The sequence below is a fragment of the Centruroides sculpturatus genome, unplaced genomic scaffold (assembly GCF_000671375.1).
Source record: "Centruroides sculpturatus isolate CEXI.00-Female unplaced genomic scaffold, Cexi_2.0 scaffold348, whole genome shotgun sequence".
Lineage (NCBI taxonomy): Eukaryota > Metazoa > Arthropoda > Arachnida > Scorpiones > Buthidae > Centruroides > Centruroides sculpturatus.
The window spans coordinates 563,869-590,812 of record NW_019384859.1 but is presented as its reverse complement, the minus strand read 5'-3'; the positions used below and the strand labels follow the sequence as shown (position 1 = coordinate 590,812).

Sequence of the window (26,944 nt, the reverse complement as noted above, 5' to 3'; positions counted from 1 at the left end):
GATGAACTATTTTCAATGTTGTCACTGTATGACGTGGCATAAAGGCGTTTGTTGATTGGATGCGCGTTTGCAATCGTCGCGAGTAGAACAAACTTTTTGTTTCTAGTTGCGATTGCAGTCGCGCCGCTTTTCGAGGGGGGATTACTAGTTAAGTTTAGCACACAGAACTCCATGCGGAGGACATTTAGGCAGTCGGAAAACAGCGGATCGCATTCGCGAGGTTTTCTATTGGCCGGGAATGGCGACTGATATGCGGAAATACTGCCAGAGTTGTCATAGGTGTCAAGTAAGGGCGCCATTACTGTTTCCGCCAGACCCGGTGGGGACCTTTCGTGTTATTCAGGGATGCATCGAATCAGGCTATCGGTGAATGTTTCGCACCATTCTCACCGGAAAATCGGAAAAGGTCGATAGTTTTCGCGAGTCGAAAGTTAAAAAGTGCAGAAGTCCGATGGGCTACTATCGAGAAAGAGGCCTATGCAATCATCTGGGGTCTCCATAAATTTAATTACTGGATTTATGGGAGACCGGTCAAGGTGGTCACTAATCACAACTCCCTAAAATACTTGACGTTGTCAACACCTCAGGCTGCGACTATGCAGACGCAAGCGAGCGAATTTTCCGAGCGAGCGAGAATATGTGGCGAGAAGAAGCGAGACGCGATAAATATCAAAACCTGTCAGATATGTGCGAGAACCAGAAATACGCTCTCGCTAGCGTTATTTCTCGCTTCTCGTTTGTGCGTGGTTTTTCTTTGTGAAAACTAAATCGCTCGCAATATCTCGCTCGCTCTAAATTCGCGTCTGCATAGTCGCACCCTCAGAGTGCAAAACTTACTCGCTGGGCACTCGCGTTACAAGGATATGACATTCAGATTGAATACCAGAAGGGGAGATTACACAGTAACGCACTCTTTCTTGCAGTGCTGTGCGATGTCTATAATTTTAACATCGATGTCAAACATCGATGTTTGCCTAAGCATCGATGCTAAATTTCGATGTCGGATTTCACATCGATGTTTGATCGATGCCCATTGGAACATCGATGTTCAATCAAGATAAACTCAAACAATTTAAAAAAAAAAACAAAACCGGGTTTGTTCGAACAGAAGTTCCTGACGCATGCGCAATGTCATTTTACAATGCGAAGAATAACGTGCATGCCGGTTCTAAATCAGTTACAGTAGGGACTAGGGACTTGCGTAGGAGTAACGTAAGTAACCTAAATTAAGAAAGAACAGGTACAGATAACTTAGCTCTATTTGATACGTGTACGATCGTACATGCAAAAAAAAAGTCGACAGGGTTTTTTTTTACTATTTCCGCCCTGTGGGCACTAAGAGGGCCTTTTATAGCAGGCCCATTATGGGTTCGGCCAGGCCCACAATGGGGCGACAGGGTGGTGAGGGACGGGTCCTGACATATCCGAACAGACCACCCCCCGAAAAATTCCTGGGGATTCCTTGACCCGTCCGAATTCGATCCCGGGTCCCCCAGAGAGGTAGGCTGCCACCTTGACCGTTGGCCATCCGGCCTCAAAGTCGACAGGTTGCGCGCCACAATTCGGCGTAAACAGACTAACATGGCAGAGTTGCGGATGAGTTTCAATGAGTGTGAGTTCATTCACTGTTAAAATAGTGTAAATTTGTAAACATATTTGCGAGAACTTTGTTTCATCGCAATTTCACAATTTCTACGAAATTCCCGGACTGTCCGGGTGAAAACCGAACAGGTAGTAACATTAGGAACAAAGAATGAACTGCATGCATCGATGAATCGAAATTCACATATTGCTAACATCGATTCAGGATCGATGTTTCAAAAACACCGGAAGGTCGATGCATCGACGAACAAAAACATCGATGCATCGCACAGCACTACTTTCTTGTTTAGAGACTAAGGAGAAAACGGTTATCAGGCATCGGTAACGAAGGCATCTCTGCGCGTAGATGAGTAAACTTCCCCGATGTTCCGGAAGAATGGGTCAGTCCGATCGTATCGGACGGTTTTTGTAAGATTGTTGGTGTTCGTTGGGGTATCAAACAGGCTTAAGTAAGCTTAGTTTGATCCTTGGCCGTGGAGGTGTAGGGATAAATCGTCTGGACGTATGATTTCCCTCGCTTTTCCTGTTTTCAAACGACCAACGGACATCGTCATGGAGACGCGGATCCGGCGATGTCAGTAGTTTTGAAACTCGACCGCGGATTGGTTAGAAAACATCGTACGACCAGCAGACGTCCGATAGCGCTATTAATCGCTGATTGGTGGAATTACATTCGTTTCAATCCGTATAAAAGGATTGAGATTAGGCGGGAAGTTTAGTTCGCCTGAGACATATCTAAGGAACTCAACTTTGTTAAGTTTCTCCTAAGCTTACCTAGAAGGTTGTTTCGTCTCACTGTGCGGTAACCAACGTCTGAAGGAATACGTCGCAAGGAGTCCTTTTCGACAGACCCGTTGTGGTTTAATTGACATTTGAACTTTGCTATATCTGGATTGTTGTGTTTGTGAAATTCATAACTGTATGTAAGTTTTAATCGTTCATATAAACGTTTGTGATTTGTGAAACAATTGGATTTTTGAACTTGACTACATAATTTTTCTAAATATTAGTATTAATAGATGTTTCATTATTTTAAATGTATAAAATTAAACTGAAAAACTATTTTATAGGTAATTATTCATACATTTTTAATACTTGTCTTATCAAGAATGTCATATTAATTTGTCAAACTATATTTTGGAATCAAATTACTCATTCTATGATATAATGATTTTTATTATTATAAGATTTTAATATTTTGAAATTTTTATAGTGTCAGAAGTGGGCAAGTAAGAAATATAGAATCAGCAAGAGTTTCAATGCCAGGACAGTTAAAATGGTAATGCTTTATGATATCAAAATAAATTTTTTTATTTAATTTATATCTTGAACTTTATCATTTATAGAACATACATTAATTTCTTATATTAAAAAATTAATATAAGATTTTTAGTTTGTTGTTTCATATATCAGAGAAAAGAACATAAAAAAGCCAATTTATTTTATAGTATTATATATTTTAGTACAAAATGTCTATATATTTTCTAACTTCAATTTAAATTTTATAATCAAAATTTAAAATATTAAGTTTTCTATATTTGAATTTCACTATGATATGAAAATGTTAAATTCAATTTAAAATTAACAAGATTAAAATCTTTTATATGAAAAAATTTTTTGGTAAATGTGTAGATTGGTACACCTAATTGCGGCACTTCCGGAATCTTAACAAGTCTTGAATTTTAATGTAGGTGTCGCTGTCAATAATTTTCAAGAATTCTAACAACAATTGGTTTTTAAATTATTTTTTTATTACTTTATTAACCGGATTAGTGTTATTTTACTCCTATGTTTCAAAAATATATTTCTTGGAGTTTTTATAAAAAATTTTTGGAGTTAATAATTAACATTTTTATCTGTATTGTTGTAATATCAGAATTACTTAAAAGAAATTTTTATGTAAAAAGTAGACCTCAGTGGATTTTTTTCATTATTTAGAATCAGATTTTCCTGAAATAGATGTTGTTAAAAGAATTTTGTCGGATGTTAAGTTTGCCATAAATTTTGGTTTACAACCTGTAGATGCAGATTGTATGAAATGTGATGGTTGTTGTAAATTAATTTATAGAAATGATAGTGATTCAGATTTATTTTGATGTCACAAATGCGAAATGAGCTGTTTGCCGTTTGAAGGTACATGTAAAGGTAAATTGGGAAATTTTGTGGGGAACTATTTTCCTTCATATGATATCTAATTTGCATAGTATACATTGAGCATGACCTGTTTGGCTGTGGGTGTGTTATCATGCAGCTGTTGATTAGGCAATGTTTGTAAGACACATTGTGATAATTTCCTTGTATAATTTATCCCAAATGAAAATTGTTGGACCCAGAAAGATAGTAAAAATTGATGAAACTGTTGTGAGTAAGAGTAAAAATGAAAAAGGGATGATTTTGAAAGGAATCAGGTGGGTTGTTGATGGAATTGTGCCTTCTGACCTGAAAACAATACCCAAGAAATCTGAAAATTAACAGAGGAAAAAAGAAGAAACGTGTTAAAAGTATGGGAAAAGTGTCAAGTAAGATAAAACAAAATGTAGTTACTAAAGATGTTGCAGGATCATATTCTAGTTTGAAGAAAAGGAAGAAAAAATAAAATTATGTTAATTGTGAATACAATATTTTTTACTTATAATACTGTTTTGTTAGTATTTGCACTGCTTGCCCTCTTGTTTGTGGACATAACATTCACAAACAAGATGGCAACTGGAAGTGTCGCCATTAGGTGTGCTGTACCTAAAATTTACTAACTTTTTTAATAGTTTTAAACAAATTCTCATTTTACAAGACAACTAACTCAATAACCTGAAACCAGTAATAGAACACTCACTATAAAACAGCATATGTTTTAAAGTGAGTGTTCTATTTAGAAATTTTTCAAATTTAATTTTCACAAATTGTTAAATTCCTTATATGAGGCTTGTTACAAATGGATAGGAATCAATTATGGTCCATATCCTGTTTCTACATTCATAATGTCAACTTTCATAAAAGAATTGATTAAATAATTAAAATTTTAAATCAAATTTTTTTTTATCATCTATATATCAAAAACAAAAAGAGCATATTAAAAATATATACAGTCAACCCCCCCTATAACACTGTTGAATATTCCGTTTTATATGAATTCCATGTTGTATGAGTCACTTATATTTTACAAATAAGTGTGCCGGGCTGTGAATGGGTCACATATTTGTAAAATCTAAGTGACTCGTACAACGTGGAATTCATATAAAACGGAATAATCAACAGTGTTAAAGGGGGGTCAACTGTAAAGTAAACTAAAAAATTAGAACATTAATAGAGCTATGCTTTTATCCATTAATTACTTTCTGGAAAGGAAACAACAAAGATGAACTAAAGTATAAATTGATCTATTTGTAAAATAGAAGTGTTTCATTTTATGGGAAAATTTCTGAAACTATCTTTAGCTTTACAATTTTTTGTGTTTTAGGTTAAAGAAATAATTGTTAAATTTGTTTGTATTTATTATAGATAGTAAATTAAAGCTGATTATATTTTTTAATTTATATTAAAGAATTAAGCTAATGAATACAATTTTTAATTTTTTTATGTACTTTAAAAATCCATTAACTATTATTTTCAGTTGTGATTCTAATTTACCTGCAACAGCCCAAGTGAATAAAGATTCTGAATTAGAAAATGCTACTAATTCAAATCAGAGTAATGTTACTGAATCTTCTATTTTAATGTCAAATGCAATTCTTGAAGAAGATGAAGAATTAACTGAAAATAAAACAAATAATGATAAAATAGCCACTCCTCCTGACTTTAAAATTCCAAAATCTCCTGTAAGTTGTTTTCTATTTTTTATATTAAAAAGATTAAATTTAATTAATGAATTATACAGTATAAAATGTTAATATAATAATGTTGAATTAATATAATATTAATTAAAAAAATAGAATGTAAGGAATTTGGCTATTATTACTTAGATGGTAGTAGAGAGATACATTTTTTTAAGTTTTCTGATGAAAATTTAATTTATACACTTTTTTATATAAACTATAAACAAAAATAATATTTTATATTATTGTTTGAAAAAACTTATCAGCAGTTGATTTGAGATTTTGTTGAACACAATAATTAAATAACTTGCTTTAATTATTTATATAAAAATATTTAAAATATTTTTTCTTTATCCTGAGATATAAAATTTTAAAACATTTGACTCTCAACTCTCAAATATCTATAACAATAATATTTAAACAGTTTTATGAAACTGTACAGTTCTGTGAAAATTTTTTGAGATTTCATAGATAATTCATGATAAAATAATTTTGATAATATAAATATTTTAATTTTGAAAAATACAAATAGCATTTACATAATATTTACAAATCATGGTGATTGCATGTTTTGTTGATTTTCAGAAAGCTTTTGATTCAATTATCATACTAAGACTAGTGGCTAAACTGCAATGATTGGGAATCTCAGGGAAATTTTTATTACTGATTAATACTCTGTTTTCAGATCTACAAGCTCAAACTCATACCATAGAAGATTGGTCAGAATTTTTTCATTGGGTAGAGGCATACATCAGGGTAATTCTCTAAGCACTGTTCTTTTTTCAATCTGTACAAATGATTTACCATCTGTATTTAAAGGCTTAGAATCAGATTTTTGTAACAAAATAAATATTCACTAATTACAATATACTGATGATTTGTTAATCTTAGCAAATAATCCAATAAATGTGCCAGGGAAGCTTAATAGGATATTCACAAGAAAATGGTCTTCAAATTAACCAAGATGAAACAAAGATTCTTATATTTGGCAATGGTTCTCAATTTTGAAAAGCAGACAAATTTTTTTTATTGATGATAAACATATAGGAATAGCTAGATGTCTTATCTGAGGGTCATCTTTGCTTCTCTTTTAACTTTTGTTAACCAATTTAAAATTATAAAGAAGAAACTTATGTCAAGAGTAAAACAAGTACAGTGGTACCTCAGGTTACGAACACCCCAGCATACGAAATTTTCAGGATACGACATGAAATTCGAACATATTTTTGCTCCACGATACGAACAAAAACTCACCATACGACGTTACATTAGTTCGCATTTTTCATTTATTTTTCTTACTACAGTTATTTTTTTTAATGTATTACTTGGCTTTAATTTGAGTATGTTTTTCGCGTTGGAACGAATTATTTGGTTTTACATGTAATCGTATGGGAAAAGATGATCCACCTTACGACATTTTCATGATACGATATCAGTTTCGGAACGGATTAATTTCGTATCCTGAGGTACCACTGTAATTAGAATTCATAGTTCATTTAAAACAATTAATATTTATTTGCACAAGTTCTTGGGTAATTCATTGGCAGATACTCTCACACTTCATGGAATTCAGATTTGAGGTATTTCCCAATTTGTTAATTTACTAAAAATTATATATGTTGTATTACAAAAAGCTATTTTGCTTGATTTGTTCTATACTATATTATGCCTTAAAGGCAGAACTAAATTTTCAAGATATTAGGATTAATGTATTAAAAAGGATGCTTAATAATACAGGAAGAAAATTTAAAGACCAAATTTCTCTGGATTACTCAGTACATTTAAAATTAAAAGAACTCAGTGAAAAGAAATATGACGATTGGTAATCTCAACTGGACAATATTTTGCATTTAGCTGAGTTTTCTTTGAGATTGCTGGAATCTTGTCTGAACGATATCTTTGAAATTTCTATGATATATTTATATAGTTTTCAAGAATATTTATCCAGAAATGATACAGCTAAAATAAGTTTAACTCTTAAATTTGTTTACACTACTCTTGGTCTAGCAATAACATTAAAATTTTTTATTCCAAATTATTATGTTGCTATATACTATACGTATGATTTTTGCACAAATGGCATTAAAGAGAAATTTGCTAAATCAATAAAAACAGTTGTGTAAAATATATTTTAGAAAATCTTATTTATAGTTCAGATAGTTTTTTTTTAAAAGTACAAGTACATTCATTTCAATTACAGTTGTGGTGAAATGCAATGTGGTGCAATTGTGTTCTGTTGTTTAATTTGTCACTTGCAAATGACCATATAACTAGCTGTTATAATTCATGATATTAATATATAATATAGGATTCGATATATTTCTAAAATATTTAAGATTATGTCTATTTAAGTATAACCAACCAAACTCTCACTTTTTATTTGATAGTTTATCTATTAAATTAACCAGATGAACTAATATTTCAAGTGCCATTTTAAATTTAATTTTGAATGTTGTTTTTTGTTTTTGTATGTTTAATAGTTGAATAAACAAATTTTATATTTGTATATATTGTATATGTTTATATATGTAAACATATACAATATATACAAATCATAGATACATTGATTAATCATAGATACAGGAACACAATTACAAATATAAAAACATATCCAGGGGCGGATTGTGGCAGCGACCACAACCTCTTGCTCTCCGTGATCCGAGTTAAATTGAAGCACATAAAAAGAAATAGAAATGATAAAAGAATGAGAATTGATGATTTGAAGATTAACAACATTAGGGAAAAATATGAGAGTATGACTAATAATAGACTTCAAAATTTAAATTTGGAAGGAAATGTGGAAGAACTTTGGGAGAATATGAAAGGGGAAATTAAAGAAAGTGCTTACCAGGTTTTGGGAGAGGAGAGAAGAAAAGCAAGAAGACCTTGGATTACGAAAGAAGTGTTGGAGAAAATGGATGAAAGGAGAAGATGGAAAAGCGCAAATACATTAGATGCTAAAGAAAAATATAGAACAATCGATAAACAAGTGAAAAGTATGGCAAGAAAAGCTAAGGAAGATTGGCTAGACAGAATCTGTCATGAATTAGAAGAACATGAAGTGTCTCAAGATCTGAGAAAGGTCTATCAAAACATTAATTTAATCTCAGGAAAAAAAAGAAGAGTAAAAATTGGGGCAATAAAGGATGAGAATGGAGAAATTTTAATGCAGAAGGAAAGGCAATTAGTAAGATGGAATGAATATTTGACAAAACTTTATAAAACAGAGGATAACATGGAATGTAAACTGGAAGAGGAATATGACGATGATGAAACCCCTAAATTTCTGGAGGATGAAGTTGAGGCAGCCTTGAAAAAATTGAAGAATAAGAAGGCACCTGGAATTGATGGCTTGCATGGAGAATTGCTTAAGTCAATGGGTTTTGAGGGAAGAAGGATTATAAGTCATGTTCTTAATAAAATTCTTGCAGAACAACAACTACCCACAGACTTTACTAATTTAATATTTATACCTATACCCAAGATAGCAGGAACACTGGAATGCGACAAACATAGAATAATAAGTTTAATAAGCCATATGTCAAAAGTTTTAACTAATACTATCTATAGAAGAATAGAACCGAAAATTGAAGCAGAACTAAATGATACACAATTTGGTTTTAGAAAGAACAAAGGAACTAGAGAGGCCATTACATTAATTAGGCTTATTGGAGAAAAAATGATTGAAAAAAACAGAGATCTTTATCTGTGCTTTGTGGACTATGAAAAGGCGTTTGACAATGTTAACCACACAATTTTATTTGAAATACTTCAAAAAATTGGAATAGATAAAGGGATAATTAAAATTATTCTCTTTTTATACAAAAATCAGAAAGCAATAATAAAAATTGATGAGAAAGAATCCAACTGGATAAGGGTGGAAAAAGGAGTGAGACAGGGATGCGGACTTTCACCACTGTTATTTAATATTTACAGTGAGTGGATGATGCGAGAAGCACTTGAGGATTTTAACGAAGGAGTGAAAATCAATGGATGCTTAATAAACAACATAAGATACGCTGACGACATAGTCCTGCTGAGTGAAAGTAAAGAGGGATTACAGAAAATTCTGAATCGACTGTTCAAAACTGGATTGGAGAAATTCCATATGAAAATAAATGAAAAGAAGACAAAAGTAATGAAGGTTTCAAAGAAGGAAGATATGGAGGAATTCCAGATCATTCTGGGAAATAAGGAACTTGAAAGGGTTAAAAAGTTTGAATACCTGGGAAGCTGGATAACAAGTGATAATAGATGTAAAATGGAAATTAAAAGCAGAATTAATAAAGCAAAAGCTGCCTTTTATCAGATCTATCATATATTAACAAACAGAGGCCTTAACATAAAACTGAAAATAAAAATCCTAAGGACAATGATCTGGAGTGTACTAACATACGGATGTGAGGCATGGACTCTTACGCATGAAATGATGGAAAGAATTAACTCATTTGAAATGTGGTGCTTGAGAAAGATGCAAAGAATAAGTTGGACGGAGAAAATAACAAATGAGGAAGTTTTGGACAGGCTGGGCTTGAGGAGAAGGTTGCTTATAAATATCCAACAAAGAAAGGTACGATATGCTGGACATTTGGCTAGAGGATCAGGAGGACAACTACTAAAAACGGTCATTGAGGGACTGGTGGAGGGGACAAGATCTAGAGGAAGACCCCGAAAGACTTGGAGAGATAACATCAAAGACTGGACTGGAAAGGATTTAAGAGAAGCCTGGAATAGAAAAACATGGAGAGGAATAGTTCATCAAATGCAACCCTCTGTAGAGAGGATGCCACTGGATAGATAGATAGATATATGTAAACATATTAATGTTCTACTAATAATTTCTTTTGAATATTATTTGCTGTTTTTCATAAGATTTTAAGAAAATTTGTAAATAATGCATTTATTATTTATAAAAAGATTATTATTAAAAAGAAAAAAAAACCTATTTTATAATGAAAGCATATGATAGTATTTATATCACAGAATAAAGTTTAGTTTTTTTTTCTATTCATTGCATATGTTTGCCACTATGGAAAGTGTTAAATTAGTTATCAAAGGATAGAAAGAAAGAGGAAGAAAACAAATTGAACAGAAAGCATAAGGACCTGATTTCATTTGAGATTTATAAAGGATCATAGAGAGATAAGAGAAATGAAAATTCTGCTTCAAATGATAAATGATAATCATTTAAATTGAAAAATTGATATAAAGCTTTGATACTTCATGATTTGTTAAAAACAACTCTTCTATTATTTTAAAATAAATAAAATATCTATTACACTATATATTATACTATAGATATCAATGGATAATGGATATCTGATGAATAAAAGTTTTAATTATCAGTAAATTTAATAATCCAATTTTAATATTTTAATAAGTTCTTGGTGTACAGTACTTTTGTTCAAAGTAATAATCATATGCAAAGAATATATTTAATATATTATTCTTATACAGTGGTGCCTTGACTTAAGAGTTTAATTCATTCTGTGACGGAACTCATAACTCAAATTACTCATATGCCAAATCAATTTTTCCCATTGAAATGAATTGAAATGCCATTAATCCATTCAGGACTCCCAAAACACTGCAATTTTTTGTTACATGTTCTTAAATAAGAAAAATGTACTTATAAATAATGAGTATTGTATAAAAACACAATAGAATGTACTGCAACAAATTGGTTTTGTGGATGTTGTGACATTAGCTGTATAAATAAAGAAAGAAAAGATGGAAAATTTGAGAAATGAGAGATGGTGGCACCACATACAACCTGAAATGAACTACAGTAATGCCTACATCACTCAATCACATGTTTTTCTATAAGCTAAGCTAAGACGAGTAACAAAAATGATGAAATTATGGCAGTTTTCCATCTTCTTTTTCTTAATCTATGGTTTGCTGTGGCATTCACTGCACCAACTAGTGGATGGGTATCTGAAGCTGGCTCATAACCTCAAATTTAGCTCTCAACTCAATGCAAAAAATTGGCTGAGAGAAGGCTTGTATCTTGAAAAACTTAAGTTGGTACACTCGTAAATCAAGGTACCACTGAATTATATTTTACATGCATTCATTTTAAATAGAAAGTAATTTTTGATTATTTTTAAATAGATTTGCTACCCACATGTTTGAGTTACATTACAGTTGTTAAAATGTAGATAAATTTTTATTAAAAATGAAATTTATGTTGTTTGTTATATTTAGGTCAGAAATAATCAATTTACTTGGAGAATAGATTTGTCTAAAACAGAGAAATATTGGGGAGGTAAGATTCAGGATTTTCAAATATTATAATTCAATAAGTTTATAAAATTTACAGATTTATTACAATTACATTTTCAGGTTGGTTTGAAGGTTTATCACAAATGTTTTTATCAAGTTCTGTTCCTAAGCTGCTATTGCTTGCAGGTTTGTATTTATTTAATAATAAAATTATGTATATGTAAAATATTGTTTTTGTATAAAATGGTGAATTAAAATCTACCTTATTGTAATCTATGTAAATACTGATTGTAATTGGTACACGAACATTTTAGATACATTTTGAAATTCCTGTGGCAAATTATGATTGAGTGATGATTGTGTATAATTATAACTTGTATTTTCTGCATAATATTCATCAGAATGGGATGACCATTCTGATACTAAAGAAAGAGAATTTTAGGATGGTAACATCAGAGCATAGCATAACAGCATAATAATAAATTTCTGTTTAAAAATATAATAATTATATATTTTGGGCAGTTTATAATCATATAATTCTGAAGAGTAAAGTTTAAACATTCCATTAAAAACATTTGTGTATGTATAAACAATAATTGAAGCCAGTATGAATCAATTTTAAGTCTAAACTGACTGATATGTAGACTATATTAATGTACAATGTAGCCTGAAAATCTAGCAGTTTAGGTTTACAGTTGACTAATTCAGGGGCCATATTCTGGTCACTGTCTCTGGTCTCTCACAAGCCGGTTGCTGATTGGCTAATCATTTGGATTAGCCAATCAGCAACCAGCTTGTGAGAGACTAGAGACAGTGACCAGAATACAGCCCCAGGTTTCATCTATTAAGCATGTGTATAAATCATGTTGGAATGAGTTTAAAGTTAGCTGATATTATAGGAGAGAGGTTGTTATCTAGATGTTCCCAGTGAACTTGACAATTAACTTGTATAAGTATATTTTAAACTACTGTATATGAAATTATTACAAAGAATTACTTTTTAGCCCTTGGTATAATAAAATAAAATATCTACTAATGTGAGGTACATAATAGTAAGGGCTTATCACATCAGTGATAATAAGCACAAACACTCAGGTATCAATGTAGTACTTTTAATAAAACAAAAAGTGATGTACAGTAAAAATCAATTACATGAGTATGAGTAATTAACATAAATAACCAAAATGCATTTTGGACTATTGAAAATAGTCCCTCTTCAGTTGGTATTAATATAAAAAAAGGTTGTTATACTTAAAATTATACAAGACAAATAAACCCCCATAACAGTATGATCAGTAAATATTAAATGGGTGCAAAAGAGACAGGCATAAGATAGCTTCATAATGTTACAAGGTAGCATGACATAAAGATTACTAATATAAACAGTTTAAAAAATTAGCAGGTTAACAGTTTTGGAATAATATTAACAAATATAAAATATTATTACAAAAACGAATTATATATACATACTAGGGTTTCTCAAATGGGATTCCGGGATCCCGGTTGTTTTTTTAACCTGGGAAATCCCGCAAATTTCTTAAAAATTCACTTTTTTTCTTATTTTGTGTTAAGGTTGAGGAATTTTGCAAATAGAAAGCATAATTAACTCATTCACTGTCAGAATACATTTGTATTTATTAATTTTAAACCTACCTATTATTTTTTTTAAATTTTTGCTCGTTATAGCATGTCACAAATGGTCAATAATCAATATATAGCTTATTTGTGGCAGGACTATAAAAATTCTTTACTTGTCGGAACCTGTAATATCTGGAATAATTGTGCTTACGCTGTCTTGAGTTTTAACCATGCCCAGTAGCTTCAATAAATGCCTGACGCCAGATTGTGCAAATTGGGCAAGGATACAAACGAGTACAAAGTCTGCAAGTATGAAGTTTTTCTTCATAAACCTGATTATTAAAGCCAAATGAATTGCCGAATTATCGAGCTCTAAGCTTGATGCCGCTATTAAAGCAGCCAAGGTAGACAAATCAAGAATACTAGAGAGCGAAAGAAGTACTACAATCTCGAAAACGAACTCGAAATCTTCCAGGCTACAGGTGAAAAAACACATAATATCTGTCTTCTCTTAAATGCATTAAACACTATTCCAATCACATCAATTGAATCGGAAAGGGCATTCTCGGTGGCAAGACTTTTCATTACTAAAATAAGAATTAGAGTGAGTTATCGGAGTATTGACCATCTTTGCTTTTTAAAATCTTATAAAAGTTTACAATATTTTGTATTATATTTTATTTAAAAAACGAAAATTACCTTCTAAGTTAGAAGTTTGATCTAAGTTCATTTTTTTTTAATTTTTAACTCAATTCAAAGCATTTTTTTTTTTTTTTTTGTTGTATGCAGTTTCCAGCTAACTTTAATAAATTTTTTTCTATTTGTGAAAATGTCTACGTAATTCAAAGGTAATTTTTATTATATGTCTTACACAGCATTATTAATATGATTTTGGATGTTACAGAACTTTAAAATTACTTTAAAAAATGAAAAATAATTGTATCATTTGATTTCAAGATATTTTGTATATCTTAAAAATAATTAATTCTATCCCAGGAAACAGTTCACTTTTATCCTGGAATCCCAGGACAAGCAAAAGACCGGGAAATGAGAAATCCTAATACATACCATAACAATAAAACAATGTAGTTTGAAGGTGGCATTACTTCAAGGTTCAGAGCAGTTATGAAGGTGGTGTGGTACAGGCAACATCTGATGAAGAAGTGGTGACTAACATCTTAATGGCCAACCTTCATTCCATCTTCTCTTAATAAACCAGATGTCAGTGTTAAGTCTTAATTTAATAGATGAGGGCTTATGCTTAAATATTGACTGGGATCTAGGCAAATTATTCTACAAACGTAACGAAATTATTACAAAGAATTGCTTTTTGCTCTTGGTATAATTAAATAAAATAGAATACTACATTGTATAAGTTGTACTACATTGATACCTGAATGTTTGTGCTTATTATCACTGGTGTGATAAGCCCTTATTACTACTATATATGTCTGAAGTAAAGATTGAATGGCAATCCAGATTGAATTATTAGTAATATATCTTCTTGGTAAGCAAAAATGCAAGTTTCAGCCCAGCTCTGTTAATTTTCCTGAATTTCTGATTTATGTAATGAAGCTTTTTGTCCTCAAATTTATTTTTTTATATCCAATAACAATGTGGTTATATGTAAAGGACAATCACACCACAAGTCACTAACTAGTTGACACAGATATATCTTATTTTATTCATTTAATTTATCCAAAATATACATTTTGGACTCTAATTCCTCTTCAGTTGAAATAGAAAATGCTATTGTAAAGAATTTTTTCTTTGTCACATTATATATGACAAATAAAATATATTCTAAACAATTAAAATTTTACTTTACAGCATGGTACATAGCAAATATTAACAAAAGGTTTATATATTTCAATGATTTGAAACTTTATTAAAAAAAACACATCATACCATTCTGATCAAAATAAAACATCAACATCACTATTTTAAACTTATTTTGTAAACTATGGAAAAGTTTTGAACTAGTGGCACTCTCTATAACTCATACCAATGATAACCAAATATTATTAAATTGTAACTCAATGTTATCATTCATACAGTTAAATTTTTTTCTATACTTTAAAATTTGTAAATGTTCCTTTTTTAGTTTTCTTTTATAATTATTATTATTTTTTTTTTTTTTTAATTTCTTGTTTTATTTAAATTCAATTCAAATCCTGTATTTATACAATGCCTGGCAGTGGAATAATTTACATAATTATATTGTAATAATAATAATGTAATAATTATGTAAATTATATTGTAAGGTTCCTGTATTCTGAGTTTTAACATCCTACTAGTTTATTGTTAATCTCATTTTTTGTATGATTTATTAACAAACTAACAAACATTGTATAAAACAGAGCCAAAAATATATTATACTGTTTAAATGTGTTTTGTAATTGTGTAAAAATTAAAGGATTATATTCAAATTTTTTATAGATCACTGTTGTTTTCTTTTTTCTTTTTATTACTATTCATACTCTTTTTAAGCTATTTTTGTAATAGATTTTTTAGATAATTATTTAACAAATATGTCTGTATTATATCTTTAATTTCAACTATTCAGTAATATAGAGGAAAAATTTTTTTCCTGTGATAGAATTTTCTACTTCAAATGAATAGGGACTTAGAGACCAGAATGTACAGTATTGGAGAAATTTTAAGAATAAAATAAGATACATCTTTGTCAACCAGCAATCTGCGGTATGATTGTCCTTTAAATATAACCATGTTATTGGATAGAAAGAAATTTCTGATTTATTTAATTTCTAATCATCAATCTTAACACAAGATGGCAGGCTAATGATTTTTTGTTGATATTGAAATTTGGGAATTTGAAAATATTGTAGAAAATGAATGAGCGTAATAAAAGAAGAGAAAATTATAAAATTTCTTTTTTATTTATCAAAGTAATAAATGAAAAAGATAGCATTTACATTTTTCCTTAATAAATATATAAAATAAATTACTACTACTTTATAATAGTAGTAATTAATTTTTGCTTTCTAATATGATTTATCAGTTATAAAATAAGGAACTGATTTAAAATTTTCTTTATAAATTAGGTGTGGATAGGTTAGACAAAGTCCTAACAATTGGACAAATGCAAGGTAAGAATTTTATTAACTATAGTTATATATATATAGTTATTTATTTTATTATAAACACTATAATCATAGTTTATAATCATTATGTAGTAGTGATATATCATGATTTTATGCAAAATTCTTGGTTTTTGTTGGCTTATTTTGTGATTTTATGTTTTGTCTATTAAGATGTACTTAATTTATAATGTGATTGCTAGCGAATATGAGAGAAATGAGCTAAGTTGCATTATCTTGAAATAAAAATTGAAAAAGTTAATAGGAAAAGAAATTAAAATACTTGTAGCGCATCGTAAAAATATTAATTATTCCAATTTGTTGGTTTTTCTATATGTTTATATGACTAATTTTTTGGTTTTCTTGTCTGTTTTTTACTTGAACTAAGTACTATTACAATTTATACAGATTAGCATAAAATTTTTAATTGAATAAGGGATCTCAGATATTAAACATAGAAGAATAGTTGGAAAGATCTATAGATGTATAGCAATTAACTGTAGCGCTAGTTTGTAAATAATTACCTTACGAACCAGGCTACAAACAAAAAATTCAATAACTTAATTTTTTAGACTATTATATTACATGATCTAAACAGAATTGACACGTGTGCATACGAAATGAGGTTTAAATACAAAGTGAGGTCTTTGGGACAGGTTGCCAGGTCTGTTAAGTTCAGAGTTTCTCCTGGTGGCAACTTTTGGATTTATGATCAAAACTGTCGCCACGTTAACCATAATTGTAATGAGAATTTGTTGAAGAGATTTATAATTTTCTGTTCATTTTTTTAACACTAGTTTCTTTTTCCAAAACAATATCTATCTTAAAAAGAAAATTATATTCTGGAGAGGAATATGATTTTCTAGTTTGGTTAAGAATGAGAAGGATAGAAATGAAGAGCATGAATACAGTGGACTCTGATATTTATTAAGAATGACAAGGAGAATAAATTATAAGTATATTGGAATGACTGAAAGAGCATAGAAAGGTGATTATGAAATTTAAAAAGATTGTCAGGACGAATTTAGATTTACAAAAATATATATTTCTTGGACTATACATACTCAATTCAATTCAATATTTTATTGCTGTACAAGGAAGTACAACACCGGTACTGCATGTAGCACAACCGGTAACAAATGCGAAAACAAATACATGAAGTACAAAGTGTTAGAAGTAGATTGATTAAACAGATAGCATAAATTTGAGATATAACTTATGATCAATTCATACATAAAATTGGTATTAAATCAAGACAATTTACATTGATATAATTAAGACAAATTAATTAAAACCAATACATAATACAATATATGATAGTAAGTAAGAACAGGTACAGAATACAGATTTTGGGATTCAGTCCAAGCGATGAGGATCAGGGAAGAGTTATGGAGGAACGATTATCGACAAGTCTGAAGTACTGGGTAAAGTAGGTGTAGGTAGTTTGGTCATTAACCAGATCATTGAGGTTGCATGGCCATTGGATGCCCCTTGAGTTAATGATGGTTTTAAGTTGTAGCCGTTCAGCCTCAAGCATTGGGCAGTTAAAAATATAGTGAGAGGCCCCGTCCTGAATGTCACAGAGAGGACAGATATTAGTTGAGTAAGAGAAAAACCTGTTTAAGTAATTAAGGAAATTGCCATGGTCAGTATAAAACTGGGTTCTGAGGTGGTTAATTTTGATCCATTTGTATTGGAATAAGTTAGTGATGATGGGGAAGAGTTTTTTAGTGATAGATTGCCGAGTATTCCAGGTATTTTGCCACTCATGTAGAAGGTTATTCCACAGTAAGTTTTTAAGGGTGGATTTATTTATTTTATTGTAAGTGATAGAAAGAGACGAGTCGTTGGTGGCAGATTTTGCAAGAGTGTCAGCTGTCTCGTTTCCAGGATTACCCTGATGAGCACGGGTCCAGATTAAGGAGTAGTTGTTTGAGGAAGCCATAGTTGTGTTGTAGATGTCAGTTACCAGTTCATGAGGTTTCTTGCTTTTGATAATGGCAATAGCTGCCTGACTGTCAGTTATAATATTAATGTTATGGCTCTTGTAGTTATTTTCACACCAGTGGAGGGCAGAATTGATGGCAAAAAGTTCGGCTTGAAAGATGGAGCAGTGGTCAGCAAGTCAGTCGCTCGTGGAAGATTTCGTTGCCATCACAGTAGGCCACAAAGCTGCATCCAACATGATTGTCCATTCTGGAGCTGTCTGTAAAAAGTTCAATTTTGGTATTTATATTAACGTCAAAATTAATCGGATTATGATGACCTGGGAACTGAACTAGATAGAAAGGGATGGTTACTTCCAGATCTTTCACACCGATGCTGTGGGAGGGGTTAATATTAGTGTCGTGCCCCCATTTAAGCCTCCAATGCTTGTGAAAAACGTCAATGACCATCTCAACTGGAGGTTTCTTAGCAATCACCTGCAAACCAACAGTTGGGGCAGTACAATAGGCCTTTGTAATAAGGAGCAGAGCTTTGCATTGTGCTGATGTTAAGGACCTGCGAGGATGGACTTTGTGGGCTGCCTGCCCCCAGGTGCTGCAAGCGTAGGTCAAGGTTGGGATAAAAATGTAGTCATATATGGTCGCCATGGCCTCGGAGTTGAGGCCTCGTTTATTTTTTGCGTACTTGCCAAAAGTATGAAAGATAAGTCCAATTCGATCTGCAATATTCTTGATATGTTGGGTCCAAGTAAGAGTTGGGTCTAGAGTAATTTCCAAGTATTTTAAAGATTTAGCTACTCTAATAGATTTGCCATGCATCTTGATTGTTGGGACACGGGCATATAAATTTTTATCACGAGGTTTATTGAACATAATACACTTGGTTTTGTGAGCAATGAAGCTAAGTTTGTTGTTTTCTCCCCAAGTGCAAATGTTTTTTAATATCAAGTCTGCTCTGTGCTCTAGCCCTGCTCTGGAATTACTGCCGATAAGTAGGATTACATCATTGGCATAAGCTGTGATGGAATCTTGTCCGAAGTCCTCATTAAGGAAAGAATCAAACGCAATGTTCCATAGGGTGGGGCTGCATACGGACCCCTGCAGGCAGCCACGCTCTACCTTCTGCACACACTTGTGATCGCCATATTGGAGGATGGCAACTCTGTCATTTAGATAGTCTTTGATAAGTTTGTATAGGTTAGAAGGGCAGTTGATATCTTTTAAGATGCTGTAAGATGAGAGGCCACCAGGCATGGTCAAAGGCCTTGGAGATATCTAGACTGATTTCTAGAATGTATTTGTAGTTGTTGAGTAAGGACTTGATGTTGCTGACGACGTTGTTGATGGCTTGGGGGGGCAGAACGTTGGGGTCTGAAACCATATTGGTAGTTGCTGAAGTAATTGCCTTTTTCAACATGCCAGATGAGCCTGTTATTAATTAGTTTTTCCAAGTCCTTTCCCATAACTGGTAAAAGAGAAATTGGGCAGTAGTCATCAGGGTTGCCTGGTTTAGGAATGGGTATAATATTGGCAATATTCCAGGCTTTGGGGAAAATACCGTGCTCTAGACAGCTATTGAAAATCTATAGTAGGGCATCGGGAATGAGCCTCCAAATTTGCTTGGCAATATCAGTTGTGATATAGTCTACACCAGGGGCTTTACCACGTTTGAGAGTGTTGAATATGTGATCTATTTCCTCATAAATGAATGGCAGCATGTCTGCAGTATTTGTATTATCATGGGTGTTGTTTCTAATATTACTATGGAAGTTGTTGTCCAGTTCAGGTGGGTCTCTAAAGCAGAAGTTATCCATTTGGGCCTGAACTGTCTCCTCTAGGTTTTTAGTATATGTATCATTAATATTAGTCGTAGAAATAATGTGACTGTGTCATAGCTTGTTGGTACATAATTTCATGATGTAGCCCCAAGGATTATTAGAGGCCTTGGAGCAGTAGTCACGCCAGGATTTGAGCTTGGATTTCTTAATTTCCTTCTTGTAGATCCGTTGATGTTGAAGGTATTGAGTTCTGTGGGTAGATCATTCGAGTTCCATGAAAGTACGTTGGTATATTTTGCGGAGTCGGTTGTTGGTCTTACGAAGGTCAGAAAGGGTATGATTCCACCATAGAACCTGTCTTCCTTTAGGGGAAGTCCTAGGAATGTAGAGTTCACAGGCGTTGGAGATGAGCTGTATGTTGGTGTCCAGTGAGTGACGAGTAGATCTATATTCTGGTTGTCGGAGTCAGGGCGGGCGTGCAAGGCGTGCGGGCGGCACGTCCAGGGGGCGGCAAAGAGCCTTTCTGGCAAGCTCAGCATAGGTAATCGTAGTTAAACAGGGGGCGGCATAATCGGTATTGCACACGGGCGTTCAAACAGCTAGCGGCGCCCCTGGTCGGAGTCTACAAGATGTATAGTGGGATAGCGTTGAATTCCAAGCCAGTCAGCACGAGAGATGTTATACTTTCTGTTGCGGTTAGGATAGGTGGGTGTCTTGGAGGTGAAGGTGATGTAAGAGTGCCCAGAAAGAGTCTTCCAAGAGAACCTTCCAGTCAGAGATGAGGGGTTGGCAGTTGATGGAACATGACGTAATGTCGATCCAGCTTTTTCCTCTGCTAGAGGTAAAAGTAGATGGAGAGAACGGGTTGTTGATGACTAAAAGGTTATTAGAAGCAAAGAAATCCTCCAGAATGTTACCTTTGTTGTCAAGCTGATCACCCCTCCAGCAAGGGGAGTGAGAATTTGTGTCTCCAGCAATGATGATGTTCTCCCCCTGGAAGCAGTTGATAATATTTTGTATCTTAGAAAGGATATTGTCGATGTTATCGCTGGGTGGGCAGTAGATGTTAACCACAATAAGCCTTCCTAACTTGGTGCTGACCTCAATGCAAACCATATGCTCACTGCCGAGATGTCTATGGTGAAGGACAGTAAGGTCCTTGCTGACAATGATGGTCATTGCCCATTAGTGCTTTGAACAGTGCTGCAATATTTCGGTAGACAAGCGGGAGTGTTCCGGATATAGTATGGCTCTTGCGTGAGTATGATATTGTAATTACTGAGCTGAGTGTTGAGATGAGAGGTGGCGCTAATGCCTCTGTCTAGATTGATTTGCAGAAAACAAATTTTAGAGTTGTCAATCTGTTCCATATTCAGTTCTTGAGATTATTTCTTGTTTGTTTTTCAGGTAAGCTGGGCAAGAGCTTTCACGGGCGTTATGATTGGTTTTGTTCTTAAGGGTCTTGCAGTTGATACAGCTGGGTTTGTCATTTCTGTTGGGACAGTCTTTGAAAGTATGTTCACCACAGCAATGGCTGTAGGTTGCAATGATTTGTGTACATGTTTTGGTGGTATGCCCAAATCTACAGCAACGGTAGCATTGAACAATAGGACAGAAATCCACCACTTTGCATTTAGACCATTCTAGACTTAGTTTGCCTAGATTTAGCAGCAGTTTTCTAATATGTGGCGATACTTCTACTGCCCAGTTAATGTAAGCACTATTTTTCTTTCCTGTGGCAAACTTTACAGAGAACGAGTCCCTCAATTCCTCCTCTGTGAGATATTGACTAATGATGTCATTCTGGGTATATATAAGTCTAGGTAGTTTGTCACGAGTGATTTTAGCAGGCACAGAATATATAGGGACATATGGCAATCTTTTCTTAGGTATTCTGGCAGAAACCTTGGGTATTTTATCTTCAATGTATTTTTGTAATATTCTGACATCCTCCATATTCCTTAGATCGATGGCAAGTCCACCACGTCCAATGTTGCAAATTTTCTCAATGCCAATGCAGAAATGGGAGGGCTTGACTTTTTCCTGTATTACTTTCCTTAATTTGTTGCAGCTTTTATCATCCGCATTGCTGTAAAGGAGCAAGACTTCAGATTTAGCCATGGGAGTTTTAATGTTGTCAGCTGGATTAACAACTTTCCCAGATTGCAGGACTGTGCTGTATGATTGTGATGCCTTGCAGTTGGTGGGACCATCTTCCATGAGTTTTTCTAACTTAGAGAGTTTTTCAATGTTCCTATTTGAAATATCCCTCTCTAGGTTGTTGGTTAGGTGCAGTACATGATCGCTGATCCTCTCGTTGCAAATGTGAATCTCGTCCAGCTTCGAGGTGACTATGTTCAGTTTGCAATCCATTTTATCAGAGATATTAGTTAATGAAGAGAGGCTTTTTTCGATCACACCGTCTTTAAATTTTTCCAAAACCTGAAGTAATAAGTTGTTGCAAAGTCCTTCATTTGACTGCAGTTGGTTGTTCACTGTACGATGCATGCCAGGTGGAAGTAGAACAGGCATCGGCGGTGTTGTGCCTACACTGAGAATTTCATTGTACTTGGAAGTCCTAGCCCCTTTTCTTACTGGGGTTCCAGGAGAAGTGGAATTTAAATGAGAAGTAGGCGTAAAGCTGGTTTTGATGATTCTTGTAGCCATGTCAATTATCTTTGAAAATTGTTCTGAGATGTATTGAACATGCATAACAGTTCCCAAGTGAGCCTTAGAGTTTTTGGTACAATAGCTCTTGACCTCGTCAATGACCTGGTGTGAATTGTCCAAGAATTCGTCCAAGACAGTATGTGCCATGATGAAACAAAAGTGTAGAAGAGGTAGGTGTAAAGAATGGCCCAGTTGCCAGAGGAGCAACGCACCGTAGATCTACCAAACAAGTAGGGCAGAGGGAAAAGGATAGGGTTGGTAAGAACAACGAAAAATGGAGTGAACGCACCCAGTCAGATTTGACTGTAAAGTTGCAGTGTTGCCAGCACAAGCTGTGTTATTGGTAAAGTCACTTTGTAGGCTGAAGGTACAAGTCCAGACGAGGGTTATGCCAACAGGAAAATGGTAGGAAGAGAGTTACAAAGTGTAAGAAGTAGCCAAAGTCACAACCACACCAACAAGATTGATGTATTCAGTCAGTATGGGCAGAGTATTGAAGAGGGAGGCCAAGCTAGCCTTGGAAACAATGGCTGCTAGTCAACCGGAACCTGTCCGCTGTTGTCAACAAGTGCCAGATGTGGCACCTGTCTGCACTTGGTGACCTGGAGAGACAGAAGGGGGGATGAACCGATCTTCGAATCTGGGGTCCCTCCAAACAAATCAAACTTAGACAGGTGGTGCCCAGTTATCCCAACACTGTCTATATTGGTTAGACACCTGTTAAATCCAAACAGCCCTGGTTAGACAATAACACACAATAAACAACACGTAATCCACGAGACACAACATATCCACAGGAGGCACTGTGACTAACACAACACAAACAGTAGTATAACTGGATGAGTCTATTTCATTTGGTCCTTTCACACGCTGTTCTGGCAATTTTTTTAAATGTATTTATTAATTTTATCATTGTGCCACCGCTAGAGTACTATTTCAACTTTTTTGCATTGGATGGCAGACGAGTAGCCTACAATATAAGGTCGACTCTGCCGTGGAATCGTTATTACCTCAGCAGCGTGGGAAAGGACCAAATGAAATAGACTCATCTCATCCAGTATGTATAGTCTACCAAGAAATATATTTTTTCTGATTATGAAATGTTTAACAGAATATCTAACTATGTAACTATATTAGAGAAGACATTAGATTTTAGAAGAGGACTGAGTAATAGTTTAAGAGCAACAGAGAATTGATGAATATTTGAGAGAGCTTATGTATATTTCTCTTAGTATAAAGCTAAGTTCACATTGGCATATGAACTACAAGTTTGTCCCTTTTTCAAATGTTTGACTAGCTCATTACGATTTGAGAATATCTGAACTTTTGTTGAACTTCAGTTTGTTTGACTAATAAACTTTTCACAACTAGTGCTGTAAACCTTTTTAACTAATCATGTCCTAACTTAGTTTGTTTTCATTTAGTACAATGCAACAATGTTCCATTTTAGTTAGTATTTGTTTCATTCATTTATAGTGGTTAATATGACCACGTAAACCAAGCTTAAAGATCTGAATTACGAAATGCAGGAATGATTAATTCATAAGTAATTTTATCCTGGACAAAGTCTGAGATTCTGACATAATGTCCTTAAAAATTACATACAGTAATACCCCGAACTTACGCGATAGGTGGAACCGAGCGATAACCGCGTAAGTCGGGGTATAATTTCACAATTTGTGTAATTTGTGTAAGTCGGATGTATGTAAGATAATAAATGTTCTCGTTAATCTTATCTCGTCTTTTGATTCGTTCACGGTTACAAGAAATCACCACATAGAGTCTCTCGAGTCTCCGTAGATATAACAAACACAGAAATAAATAACACAAAATAAACTGTAGCTATGTGTCGATTCCGCGCGGCACGTCCGAACATGTAAGCTGAACAATAGTGTGGGGGGAGTGAGTAATTAGAGTTGCGTGCCGCTCAAACAAAAAACGAATCGACGAGATTTGAAAATCGCGTAAGTCGAGGTATTACTGTATTTAAATATGTATTAATATTATGTAATATATGTATGATTAAATATGTAATATGTTTAAATATATTAAATTTTACAGTAGAAATTATTATTTAAATACGTTTTTGACGTTGTTAGAATGAAAAAATAACATTTTCAAATAATCTATTCTGTTTAATTTTCTTCAAGTTTTAGATATATTTTTTTCTATTTGCTTTATTCCCTGAAGATGAATTCCCAAAACAAAAATATTTGAGATAATTATATAATATGTTATGTAAGAAATTTGATTAAATTTGCTAAGAAATGCATTTTGTTATTTCTTATCTATGTGTAATTCAACAGTTATTTTTATTTTAGTTAATATTTGTTGCTAAATATCAATTAATGTTAAAGTTTAATGAATAAAAATGATACTTGATTTTAGTTTAATATAAACTTTTAACAAAGTTTCATTTAAGTGATGTTATTTTATCAGTTTATTAAAAATATTTGAAAGTGATGATCACAGCATAATTTTCCTTTTGTAATACAATAAGAATTGTTAATCAATACTTTAAAGCAAACTACATCAGTCAATCAAAGCTAATTTTTAATTTTATATTGTTTTAAAATTGACTTGACATGAATTAGCAAATTTCGATTTAGTTAAATTTAAGTTAATATTATAGCTCTCTACACTATTAGGTGAAATAAATGAATTTTTATATAATTAAAATAATAGTCGTATGACTTAAATCTGTTTAAATATAAGGAAAGAAGAATTTGATTTTAGAAATAATCTTGAATATGTAAAATTCTATTTATAAAAAATCATTTTTTCTGGCTATTTAAATAATTATATTTGTTGTTCAATTTTATATAAAAGATTATTTTTGGAAATTAATTATGAATACAACAAAGGACTAAATTATTTTTATTTATTTTTTTTCTATTAAAATTTATTTTTTAAGCTTTTTATAGTAATACAATTGCCATTATAATTCCACAACATCATTAATTCTTCCACAATTAATAACTTCCATAATTCTATTAGAACTCTTTAGTTTCCTTCCTTTCTAGTTTTTCTTATTCATCCTTCCGAAAATTTCATGTTTTTAATACAAATATATTTTCGCAATAAAATTAGCTGATATGCTAATTTAATTTATATGAAAATCGTATTAAAGCAATGAAAATGCAATCTAGAAATAATAATAATAAAATAAGAAAAACGAAAAAAGGAGTTTTTTTATTTTATTAAAAATTTTTAATGCAATCAAATCTAAAGGCGTTGACGTAATAAATTTTAAAAGTTTTTAAAAGCGCAAAAAATTGAATTCGGATTTACTTCATTTTATGCCACCAGATGTCGCCAATGCCAGACACTATGGCTTTTTCATTGACAGTTATTTTAAAGAATAATTACGCGACAACACACGAGAGATTAATTAGAAATTTGTAAGGCGATGATTGACACCGTCATTTGCGTACATTAACTGTCGGGGGCGAGAAGGCGTGGGGAGACGAAGACGACGCAAAGGAAACGACACCCGCGAAACGACGTCGCGCGGCGGATAAGGGCGAGGATGGCAGCGTGTAGAGCATACTTACCTGGCGCCGGGGTCAGCCGTGGTCCCGATGGCGGCTCCTCCAGGGAGAGGCTTGGCCATTGCACTTCGGTCAGGCTGACACCTGCCACTACCCCAAACTGGGGCAGATGGGGCGTGTAATTTTTGGTAGCGGGGACTGCGTTCGCGCTATCCCCTCCCTATAATAAATAAAAAGTAGTACGTCAGTCACTGCGCTTGCACCGGCCTTTGTTTTTGTAATTCCACGTCGGCTTTCCCATAATTTAATTTAATGCGAATCGAATTTGTAAAACTTTGCTGCCGTCGACGAAATGAATTAAGACAGATTGTAATCTCTTTGATTGCGATCCCAACAGATAGCGTTAAAAATGTAATGTTTTTTTTTCTACGGAAAAGGCCTTTTTGAATAAATTCGAAAACTGAAGTATATTGAACAAAACAGGTTTTTGCGTTATAATCCTATTTAATTCTATTAACTTATGGTTTATAATTTTGAAAATAGAATTCGCAATTTTCTACGGTTTTAAAAATTAATAGCGAATTTGGACTGATTTTTTTTTGTATGAGAGTAACGCCAACAACTATTTTGTGTATGACTGCACGATGCCTGGTAAATCTGTTTTAATACAGTGGACTAGCGAGCCATTGACATAGTCCATTTCAAATGAAACGGATCTTGTTCGTTGGTTTACTTATCTAGGTG

General features: G+C 32.8%; 1 protein-coding gene and 1 non-coding gene across 2 annotated transcripts in view; both read left to right on the top strand.

Moving 5' to 3' along the window:
• The window catches only part of LOC111630623 (protein phosphatase methylesterase 1-like), a 66,742-nt gene that overhangs the window by 37,500 nt on the left and 2,298 nt on the right, over positions 1–26,944 (top strand). The window contains exons 9-13 of the mRNA XM_023374754.1: positions 2,816–2,881; positions 5,210–5,414; positions 11,619–11,679; positions 11,757–11,822; positions 16,280–16,324. Coding sequence (XP_023230522.1) covers positions 2,816–2,881; positions 5,210–5,414; positions 11,619–11,679; positions 11,757–11,822; positions 16,280–16,324 — 443 coding nt within the window. The remainder of the gene's footprint in view (positions 1–2,815; positions 2,882–5,209; positions 5,415–11,618; positions 11,680–11,756; positions 11,823–16,279; positions 16,325–26,944) is intronic.
• LOC111630646 lies at positions 26,256–26,419 on the top strand. Its single transcript, XR_002757559.1, has one exon. It is a non-coding gene; the product is annotated as a U1 spliceosomal RNA (small nuclear RNA).